We start from the raw sequence: 10,992 nt of genomic DNA, 5'->3' as shown, positions 1-10,992 counted from the left end.
CTCATGAGCCTCCTCCTTGCTTTCCAGGTGTCTGTGCTGTCCTCCTCCTCAAAACATCATTCTCCCAGTGGTAGGCCTCAAAGCCTGAGCCTGTTGGTAATGTGCCTCTGAACCCACTTCTAGCACCTTCTCTGGTCCTGCCTAGAGTAATGTCAGGACATAGCCTGGGGGAGAGAGTCCCCGGATAATCTGGATTGAACTGCCCCAGCTGGAAGTGTCTCAATCTCAGGAGACACAGGCCTTGCCAGCTCAGGATCCCTAGCATGTGTGTCATTTGGTGTCTCCTCAGCTGCTGTCACAGCTGGAGGCGACTCTGTCATCTCCATTGTCAGCATGAGATCCTCAGCAGCTGAACCATGGGGTGGCCTTCATCTTCCACCAAAAGAAGGTGGTTCAACTTCAGGACATGGGCACAGCCTGCTCAGGATGTGTTGTAGCCATGTCACTTGGAGGCTCATCTTCCACTGTCACAGACTGTGATGGCTGTCACAGCCAGTGTCAGCTCCACAGCCACAGCAGCTGAACCATGGAGGTTTGATTCTCTAATTGCATGTGTGTGCACTGAGCTTCAGACTTGTAATATTGGGTGATTGGGGTTCATCAGGTAGCAGAAGACTGCTTCCCTGGTCCATGTTGGCCTGCCATTAATGGGTGGGTACCACTGGTGTGTCCTTTATGGCAAATAAGAAAAAGTGTGTAGGTTTGGATTGGGATCAAGACCTGCTCCAGTGCCTCCATACAAAGACCAAGAGCTGGCCCCAGGATCCGCTGAGGACTGAGTCAGTTGACTTTGGAAAGCAGCATGAGAACATGGTGCCTTCCCTGTCTCTGGACACTTGAGTTGGCAGAGGATGGCCCAGGAAAGTGGCTTCAGGATCCATGTCTGTGTTCTCCATTGTGAAGGACAAGGGTTCACTTATGGGCTCTTCTTTCTCAGCTTACTCCTAAATGGGACCTCCCCAGAGCCATGGTTTTCTGGTTCTCAGAAGTGGTTTGTAGAGTTACACCAAACCTTTCACCCCACCATCCTTGTGCACTCCAATTCTAGAGAATGCAGGTGTCCCAATCTAGTCTCTAGGGTTGTTCTAGTACTATATCCTTGCATGTTGTCAGATGTGCATTCACCCAAAAATACCCCTGTTACCTGTTTTCCTTAAGGGCTGGTATTATGGGTTGTTAGTGCACAAACATTACAGATGAGACAATCAGAGGAAGTGAGGAAAAACTTCATTCTGCCAAGAAACATAGGCAATTGTAAACATGCAGATGCATATATGTACACACATCTGTGATCATACCCACACACACTCAGACCTACACAAATGCACAGGAGCCAAACCTGCCTCTACCCATGTTTAGTTTGTATCTTATCCAAATTTGGGAGGGACCTCATCTTTTACATGAAGATGTAGGACCATGGCCACTGTGAGAGGACAAGGTAATGGGGGTGGAAGCATTCCCGTTAGAATTGGGGCCCTCCTCCACACTCCCCAGAGAGAGCTCCCTGCCCATTGAGGATGGACAAGCCTGTCATCCAGTCAACAGGGCCTCACCAGACACTGAATCTGAGCGTGCTTGATGTTGAACCTGCAGCCGCCGTAACTGTGAGACATCAATGTCTGCCGTTAATAAACCACCCCTTGATTGAACGTTGTTAGATCAAGCAGAAGGACATGGAAAATGTTCCTAGTAAGAGCTCAGAGTCATGATGATTGAGAAGGCTCAAATGAAAGACCCTGTCTGACATAACCCCTTTGTGATTTTCATATAACTGTCATAATAAGTAACATGCTACTAAACCTCATAAAGGATCAGAACCCATGAACATCTGTGGAGATGGTTTTATTTTTTACATTGGTTTTAGATGATCTCTACTGTGTTTCCCAGGCTTGCCACAAACTCCAGACTCCAGGCGATTCTCCTGTCTCTGACTCCTGAGTAACAAAGACACTGGGTATAGGCAGCCATGACTGGCCTGAGCCATGTTAATTTTTGCACTTCCATTTCAATAAGGATTTAAAAATAGGGAGGAAAATGCAGAATATAGGAGATTTCAGTACAATGGCATTATTGTGTGTGACAACACAGGGTGCAAACATGACTATACATTTGTCCAGACCTCTAGCAGGAACACAACACCCATCTCTACACAAACACAAAAGAAACAATATACAAAACCACAAAAAAAGACAACACCAATGGAGTATGAAAAAATTGAAGTAGAGAAGGATAATTTGAAGTTCAAATAGAAGCTTGCATCCTAATTCTCAGTTCCCATTGAACAAGCTCTACAACATCTGTGAGCCAAAATAAACCTTTTTTTTTTCTCAAAGATTATCATCTTGTGTATTTGTTGCAGTACTGGAAAACAGACTGAAATTCATGTTAGACTCTGGTGGATAGGAAGAGCGTTCCACAGTGAGTGCAAACCTCTTACCTAATGTAAGGTTTTCCACCAGGACATAGACCGGTTGACAACCTTATACAACAATATAAGGGTCTCTAGACTTCTGTGCATGTCCATCTGGTAGCTCTTAACAATCGAGTCTAAAATCCATGCCCAAATAAGCTCAATATTGGAGCAGTGGCTTTGTGCAGCTGAATTTCAGCCTTTTTTTTTCTAGTCACAAGATTCAGCTTCTCCAAGTGTTTGGTCCTTTTGTTTACATCGGTCTTTTATTTTTGTTTTGTAAGGTACTGGCAGTAAGGCTTGAAGTGAGGACTACTTACACTTGCTTCATTGACTTGCTCAGGCTGGTGGTTAAGATTGAGTTACCCCTTCACTAGTAGATTTTTTTCATGTGACTTGGAAATAGAAGTGTCACAAATTGGTCTATCCAGCCTCATTTTTAAAATCTCAGGCTCCTGAGTCACTGGTTGAGCCACCTGTTCTCTGCTGCTTTGAGGGCACTTGGTCAGTCTTCATGCTCAGCAGGTTCAAAGAGTTGTAGTGCTTCAAGACTTTTGAGGACACCAACCCAACAGTCCCTCTCTACCGCACCAACCACTTCTGTGCCTTGCAGGCTCCCATCCTGCATGGGGGGCCTGTGTAGCTGGATAGGGAATGGCGATGTTCTCAAGTCAAGATTCTCTGTCCTCTGGCTTGCCTTGCCTCAGCTCTCAAAGGTTTTTAAACTTGTCAGTTCAGCACTCAGCCTCTTGCCCTGGAAACTATCCCAGCGTTTCCCACACAACCTGCTCTGAATTGCTGAGATGCCCCCTAAGCTGTGTAGCTACCATGACCTCCTCACTCTTAGACCTGGCCTAACCTGGATGGGCTCAAAATATTTGTGAGAGGCTCCTAGGTGGCTGCACAGCCAGGCATGGGGGACTGTCCTACATTTGCTCTTCCCCTCATGGAGCAACTGTGGCAGATGTGGATGGAGGTGGCCAGGGCTAACTGTATCCTCTATATCTTAGACAGAGCTAGGATGCAGCAGAGGTGTGGGGGGCTGGGAGAGCTGGTGAGGTCACAGAGGCTCTGCCTGCAGAAATGGGCTCATGTAATATTGCAGGAGTGGGTGGACCCATTGCTCCTCGGAGTAGGTTCCTAATAAAAGCATGAGGTCAGCTCTTGCTCACTGTACTGTGTGTGTGTGTGAGAAAGAGAGAGAGACAGAGACAGAGACAGAGAGACAGAGACAGAGAGAGTGACTAGAGCCTGTGAACATATTTGTCTGCAGCTAGAGAGTGGGCATGTGTAAGTGTAATTGGGTCATCTAGGAAATGGGTTTGGGGGTTCACTTCCCCATCAGAGCTCTCATTATCTGCAAAAGCCAAGGCTCAAGTGAGCCCAGGCAGTGCAGGGCACATTTGTGGCAGACTGTGACATTACCAAGGAGTTCTGGTGTTTGGTCAAGCAAATGCTAGAATAAAGCAGTTTGGAGGCTTGTACAGTGATTTCAGAGGAAGACCTGAGAAGCCCAGCCGTGTGAGACAGGGGTGAAGTTCCTGCAGGCAGCCCATGAGAGAGTGCTGTGTGCACCTGGGGAGTGAGGCTAAGTTGCAGCCGACACCCCAGACACCCCAGGAAAGTGCAGATGCCAGGACTGTGGACTACACACAAGACGGTGACAGAGGCAAAGCACAGGCAGCTAAAGAGTCTCCAGGTGGGCTGCACATGTCAAGGTCCTGGGGATGAGGCTGTGATAGCCTTTGGAATTCACAAAAATACTATGGTACCCTGGGTGCTGGACTTGGTGCTCTAGGAATGAGCACCAAGTGCTCATTGATGTGGCATACAGTGAGTTGCTTTGGTTGGATCTCTCCTTAATCATTTGCTTTTGTGGAATGGGAATTCTTGCCCTGTGTCCTCTCTGTCTGGGATGTGGTAACTTTCTGACTCATTTCACAGGAGCTCACACCTAGGGAAGCCCTGAGCCTCAGAGGAGACAATGGACTTGGACTTGTGAGCAGTCCTGTGGCAGTTTAGCCTATGGGAAGTTTGGAGGTGAACAGAATCCATTTTGCCTGGGGAGCTGGACAGGAACCTGTGGGCAGGGCTGGATGTTATGGATTGGGTCCTGATTGCCCTCCAAGTCTTGAAGGCATGGTTCCCTAGGCCCGTGGGAGGAGGAAGATGGCCCTGAGCTTTAAAGTGGAGCTTCAGAGCTGTGGGGGAGGGGCCAGCTCTCTTTTGCTTCTGCCTGCCATGAGATGAGCAGCTTTCTTGTGTCCTGTGTTCTTAAGCATTATGCTCTAGGCACCTATATAGAGCACAGGTGGGCAATTGTGTGGTGTTACGTGTGGGCTGACTGTGTGGCGGCGGGACCTCTCCAACCACGCTAGTGTGTGCACTGCTCTGTCAGCACACATCCGCTTCTGACCTCCGCAGCCTATGGCTCCCTGCTCAGCATCCCTTGGATTCTCAGACTAGCTGAGTAGCTGATAAGTGGGTCTCAGCTGATAAGTGGGTCAGGATGACTGTCATGTGCCATTACATAAAAAAGGCACAAGGTCACCAAGGAGAGAGCAAGCTCATTGCTGTGAAGAAGTCAGAAGCTTACAGAAGTGACCCATCAGTGACCCTGGGACCCACACCCAGGCCTCTTCCCTGACTACAACATGGCCTGGCCCTTAGGACTTCACCAGGCTATGGCAGATTTCTGGGCATATTTAGGACAAGTGCACAGAACTCAACATCAGCATCGGTCCTTCTTCAAATGATGAGCTGGTGACACTGGGGGTCAGGCACTGGCCTGGAAGCATCTCAGAACCTCGTCCCTTCAGAAGCACTTCAAGGACTTTAAGCCAGTACTGGGGCTTGATTTCCAAGCCTTGTGCCTTTCTTTGGCTTTTCTGCCACAGCTCCAGTTGTCAGGAGCACTTTTAATCACTCACTGATATAGAGGAGGCCCAGAAATGACCCACAGCTGACAGACGCTTTCCTGTCGCTCTCCCCTTAGTCTGTGGGCTACATCCCAGCACACATTGCAATCTACTTCTCAATAAAGCTCGTACAAGAAGGCCACAAGACAGAATTCATGGGATCCTCTCAGGAACTGACGTTTTGTGAGAACAGAAATTTATTAGCAACCATTTCTAGGAAAAGTCTGTGGGGACCACCTGTGGGTGAGGCAGGTGTCTACTCACTTCCAGGCAGGCTTGCACACCTCTGTGGAGGATGCTAGGGAGGCAGGGCAGTCAGTGGTGGCCTTCTTGTGGTCTGTGGCCGGCTGCCCAACTCCTCATGAGCTGGACAGAGTCACAGGGCTGGGCATGGTCTGACACAGCAGCAAACTTCCAGCTTCCCTGTGATCTGATGTCAGCCCACACTCGCTCCACCTGTCACAACCATGAGCTCAGGATTCCTCCTCTCCTTTATCTGCAGAAGACAGAGTATCAGTGACTGAACTACTTTTGTTGATTCCTTCTCTCTGAACATCTGTTTCCATTAACAATCCCCCCCCCCCACATCCAGCCCTTGGTACCCATAGAAAATTGGATTGCACATTGGATTACACATTGGCAAGGGTATTAAGTATAGCAGAGCCAAAACACAGCAGCCCAGCTCCGTGTTCACCCACCTGCTCTCCAGCCTCTCCGTGCTGTCCTCTCTCTTCTCGCTCTCCTCGCTCTTCTCGCTCTCCACAGGGACGACTTTGTTCCGGCACTCTGTCTTTCCCAAAGGCAAGCAGCAACAGAGCCCTTGGAACCACCTCAGGCACCTCCTCACTCTCTTCCACACCCTTCTGCTCTTCACCCTGACATAACTCTGTCCCGCGGGGGGCGAGTCTTGGGACTCTGCTGGACCTTCGTGGGGCCCGCTGTCCCCTGTCTCCCCCAGGGCATCGGAGGGTGGGGATGGGCTGGGAGGGGAGGAGGCTGGGGACGTGTGGAGGTCTTCGGTGCTGCCCTTCTGGTCTTCCTTGAGGGCGAAGGAGCGCAGGGCAAACGCACTGGGTCTGGAGGTGGTGATTTTGGACAAAGACCTGATGGGGGACTGGCATGGCGCCATGGTAGAATCCAGGGTCTTCAGGTGGTCGCTCTGGTCCCCGGACTCTGACTTCTTTTGCTCCAGCATCAGGTAGACACCCATGAGCTCATTGTAGCTCTTGGCACTCAAGGCCTCTTTCACCTGCTGTGGGTCGTAGCCCATACCAGCCATGGCTTCCAAAATGGAGAGGTCCGGGCGCGGGGGGTGGCTCTCCGGAGCTGGGGGCTCCTGCACCCCCTGCTGGAGCCAGGGGTGCTCCAACACGTGCTGCAGCGAGGGCCTGTGCTGGGGGTCCAGGGCCACCATGCTGGTGACCAAATCCCGGAAGTCAGCGGAGACATGGGCGGGGAAGCCGAACTCCTTGCCCTTCAGCACCGCCTTCTCCATCTGGACCGCTGTGTCTCCCCGAAACGGAAATCGCCCCACCACGGAGGCGTACAGCAACACGCCCAGGCTCCAGACGTCAGCCTTGGTGCCATCGTAGGCCTTGAGGAACAGGAGTTCCGGGGCGCAGAACGGTAACGTGCCCCCAGCTGCCAGGACTTTCTGGCCGGCCCTGACCCTGGTGCCCAACCCAAAATCGCACACCTTGGCGTTGCCGTTCGCGTCCAGGAGGATGTTCTGCAATTTCAGGTCGCCATGGATGATGCCCTGCCCGTGGCAGTACTGCACGGCCCGCACCACCTGGCGGAAGACATACCTGGCCTCCTCCTCCCACAGACACCCGATGGTCTGGATCAAGTCCAGAAGATCGCCGCCCTCCGCGTTCTCCATGACGAGGTACATGGTGTGCGGGGTATCTATGATTTCATACAACTTGACCACGTTGGGGTGGTCCACCGAGCTCAGGAGGTCCACCTCGGTGCTGATGAGATTCTTGTTCACGGTCTTGGGGATGGCTTTGATGGCCACGAAGGTGTGGGTGAGAAGGTGCTGAGCCAGCTTCACCTCCGCGAAGCCGCCCTCCCCGATGTCCCTCAGGACCCGGTACTGAGCCCTGAGCAGCTCCTGCCCGGGAGCCTGGGAGCCCAGCCCCGCCGGCTCCTCCTCACTGGCGGGAAGCAGCATCGCGCAGCCGGGCTAATGATGCGGCCCAAGAGGGCAAGGGGGGAAAGGGAAAGACAAACCCAAGTGGAAATAGTAGGGAAGCAAATACAGCAAACAGCAAAATGGAAAGGGAAGAAGCAGCTAACCTACCAAAGGCAATACTGGGGACGCAAACTACAAACACCACACAGCGCACAGAGCAGCTAGCTGCGAGTCCAGCAGGTCACCGCTAACAGCTTCCTGCTAGGTGGACTCAAATGCTGTCCAGGCCGCTTCCTTATGTGCGCTGGGCCCTCACTCCATCACAGTGGCCCCTGTGAGGTCAGAGCAGGGAGAGGCCCAGGCATGGCTGGTGGACCCCACAGGCTCCTTTCACTTAAACACCCATTCGGAATGGAAAAGACGACACAAGTTTTGTTTAGTAGATAGTTTACTGAGATTCATCGTTAGTTATCTAGAACTTAAAATCCGATCCTGCCACCAGAGGCTCAGGTCTCTTGATCCTTGTTCCTTGGGAAGTTGACATTGGGAGGATGGCAATTCAATGTCAGCCCAGGCAGTGGGTGTGAGACTCCCTATCAACCGAAGGAGTTTGGTGTGCGGTGCACACCTGTCATCCCCTGATGATGGAGGCCAAATATAGGGACATCAGGCCCAGGTGCATGGCTATAACAAAATCAAGTCAATTTTTGAAATTTAACTAGCACATGAGAAGCTGGAGGTGTGTCTTAGTGGTAGTGCACCTTCCTAGTAAGAACATGGCACTAGTCCCAACCACGTATCATCCCCCATTCAAATTGCTAGAGTGCTTCAATCACTTTTTGTCTATTTTTTTTTAATCTGTACAATCTTTTGTTTTTTGTGTGCAGGTACTTGAGCATGAATTCAGGGCCTACACACTACTCCTGAGCTCTTTTCTTTTCTCTCTCTTTTTCTTTCTTTCTTTCTTTCTTTCTTTCTTTCTTTCTTTCTTTCTTTCTTTCTTTCTTTCTTTCTTTCTTTCTTTCTTTCTTTCTCTCTTTTTCTTTCCCTTTTTTGGTTGATCATGGGGCTTGAACTCTGGGTCTGGACACTGTCCCTCAGTTCTTCAGCTCAAGGCTAGTGCTCTACCACTTGAGCCACAACATCATTTCTGCCTTTTTCTGCTTAGGTGGTGCATGTGTCTCTAACGCATTTATAAGATTATTTCTTTGTTGCTATGTATGTCCCTCCCCCACAGTATAACCCCTGCTTTCACTATATTTGATGTCAGTATAACTTGTGGAGGAGATGGGGAAAAACAAGTCATTTAAGGATACAGGTGGACCTGTTGCAACAATGAGAAGTACAAGTTGTCATGTCGAAAATGAGCTTTACAACGTTGGTGCGGGGGGGGGGGCGGGGGGAGGACTGGGTGGGGGTGGGAGGCTGGGAAGGGATGTGAAGGTTAAACAAAGGAGGAGGCTGCAATGCTTGATAAGAAATGTACGCATTATCCTGCCCATGTAATTGTAACCCCTCTGTACAGTATGTTCCCCCTCCCCAAAGAAAAGTAAATTAAAAAAAAAAAGATTTCAAGATCCTCTAAGGAATTTTCACATTTTTAAATACTCTATAGTATCTCTCCACCTGTACAAAGGTAAACACCCTTGTGTCTGTTTCTGTTGCTTTTGTTGTGCATTGTATTTTGTAATTTGTTAGAATGGGTGACATCCTGGAAACTCTGGCTGTAGAAATTGCCATAGTTGCCACTCTCACAAGCCTGTCCCTGCTGCCATAATACCCCACACTAAGAACCCAACTTTGCTCTGTTAATTACAGCCCTCAAAACCCAGGTAAGCTGGGTCCTGGTGGCTTATACCTATAATCAAAGCTACTCAGGAGGCTGAGGATCATTGTTCAAATCCAATACCAGGCAAGAAAGTCTGTGAGATTATCTCCAAATAAACCACTCAGAAAACCAGAAGTGGTGAAGTGACTCAAGTGGTCGAATGGAAGCCTTGAGCTGAAGAGCTGAGCGATAGCCTTCAGGCCCAGAGTTCAAGCCCCATGACTGACAAAAAACAAAACAAAACAAAAACTGGAGCCCATTCCAGAGCCTTCTTGCTCCAGCACAAGCTCAGTAGATCTGCGCTGACATTTGAAATTAGAGACAAGATGAGTTTGGACTCCAAGCCTCACATGAAGGGTTGTGTGGAGAGTTCAGAGACTGGATTTAGCAGAGAGGGGTGGATTTTCTGAGAAGGGCTTTGGGGCTGGTTCACGCTCTCTAGGGTGGGACAAGGTGGAGAAGGGAGGCTTGTCTGAGAGAAGACATAAATCTCAGAGCTTAGACCTTCATCCTTGCAAGCAGCTGCTTGGACTTGCTCTGTTCTGAGTAAAGCTAGGGGAGAGGACAACATAGAGCTGAGCTCACAGCATGGGAGCCTGGTGGACCTGGCCTGAAAACTTCGATGCTCCATTGGTTTTTTACCTGACAGAACAACAGGAGAAAGACATATTCGGTAAGTGGCGCTTGTGCCCAACTCCTGCCCTCTTCACACTTTCCAATCTTTCCCTGTGCTCCCCCTGAGTCTGGGCCAGGCCCTGACCCTCAGAGCCACCAAGTGCCATGTAAGCTGCTGGTTCTCACATTCTTCTCTCTCTTCTGCTCCCAGGCCATGGGGATGCATTCCTCCCCTGCATTGAGAAACACAGCCACACCCTCATTCAGCTGGAGCCCTGGTTCACAGCCACAGGGCACACTCAAGTCACTGTGGTGGGTCCACCAAAGGCCAGGCAGTGGCTCAGGAACATGGCTCAGTATTTGGGGCACCAGGATGCTCGTTGTCAAGCCCAAGGTAGGTATCTGTGACTGAAAAGAGGGTGAAGGCTTGCTGACAGGCCTGGGGCTCCTGCATGGCAGTTTAAATCCTTGAAGAACCACTCACATGGTTGGACATCCAGATGTTACCCAGAACCCACCGGGGTGGCAGGAACCCAAAACTGACCATTTTGTGATCATGGGGTAGGGGGTGCTCAAGGGTCCTCTGGGAGGGATGGGCTGGGTGAGTCTCTACCCCTCACCTCCATGTCCCCACAGGCATCTTGCCTATGTTCATGGCTCTATTTGATCATTCCTTCTCCTTCTCAGGTTTGAAAATGCTGCAGCATGTCCGGAGCCAGCCCCTCACCAAGGAGGACTTGGCCTTTTCTTTCATTGCTTCCCTGATACCATGCTTCTGTCTTGGCAACCATGATGAGTGATCCCTTCTCTCCTAATGGTGCTCAGGCTTCCTCAAGATAAGTGCTTGATGCTCTTGGGGTTCCCTGGAGTTAATGTTGCCATGAAGACCAACTTCCCTGGGAAGCTGAGAAAGTCATGAAAGTCATGGTTGGAATTTGTGGCCATCATGTTTTCCCACAGGCTTTCTAGGCATATGTCTGAGGGGATTATAGAGAAGTATTCTACTGCTAAACCAAATTCAGTATCCCAAGTTTAGTAATCCTCAATGCCTCCAAGTAGGTCTCTGCTGTGTTGACAAGCTGAT

At 50.2% G+C, this 10,992-nt stretch overlaps 2 protein-coding genes across 2 annotated transcripts; one reads left to right on the top strand and one right to left on the bottom strand.

Moving 5' to 3' along the window:
- Positions 1 to 5,527: 5,527 nt before the first annotated feature.
- LOC138820482 (sperm motility kinase-like) lies at positions 5,528 to 7,504 on the bottom strand. Its single transcript, XM_070012160.1, has 2 exons — positions 6,027 to 7,504; positions 5,528 to 5,824 (listed from the first exon to the last, which is right to left on the bottom strand). The coding sequence occupies exons 1-2, from the start codon at positions 7,502 to 7,504 to the stop codon at positions 5,821 to 5,823; spliced, it is 1,482 nt and encodes a 493-aa protein (XP_069868261.1). The 3' UTR covers positions 5,528 to 5,820.
- Positions 7,505 to 9,856: 2,352 nt separating this feature from the next.
- On the top strand, positions 9,857 to 10,740 carry LOC138820477 (putative KHDC1-like protein). The gene is made up of 3 exons (XM_070012158.1): positions 9,857 to 9,966; positions 10,120 to 10,302; positions 10,596 to 10,740. Exons 1-3 carry the CDS (start codon positions 9,882 to 9,884, stop codon positions 10,706 to 10,708), a joined length of 381 nt encoding a protein of 126 aa, XP_069868259.1. The 5' UTR covers positions 9,857 to 9,881; the 3' UTR covers positions 10,709 to 10,740.
- The last annotated feature ends 252 nt before the right edge of the window (positions 10,741 to 10,992 follow it).

The sequence above is a fragment of the Dipodomys merriami genome, unplaced genomic scaffold (genome assembly GCF_024711535.1).
Source record: "Dipodomys merriami isolate MVZ:Mamm:240054 unplaced genomic scaffold, mDipMer1.0.p SCAF_89, whole genome shotgun sequence".
NCBI lineage: Eukaryota > Metazoa > Chordata > Mammalia > Rodentia > Heteromyidae > Dipodomys > Dipodomys merriami.
The sequence above is the reverse complement of the archived record's forward strand: the minus strand, read 5'-3'. Positions and strand labels throughout refer to the sequence as shown.

Bases quoted from the DNA above. Each gene is read 5' to 3' on its own strand.
- LOC138820482 (XM_070012160.1), bottom strand. From the start codon at position 7,504: ATGCTGCTTCCCGCCAGTGAGGAGGAGCCGGCGGGGCTGGGCTCCCAG.
- LOC138820477 (XM_070012158.1), top strand. From the start codon at position 9,882: ATGGGAGCCTGGTGGACCTGGCCTGAAAACTTCGATGCTCCATTGGTT. The intron at 9,967-10,119 runs GTAAGTGGCGCT...TTCTGCTCCCAG, and splicing joins ACAGGAGAAAGACATATTCG to GCCATGGGGATGCATTCCTC. The intron at 10,303-10,595 runs GTAGGTATCTGT...TCTCCTTCTCAG, and splicing joins TGCTCGTTGTCAAGCCCAAG to GTTTGAAAATGCTGCAGCAT.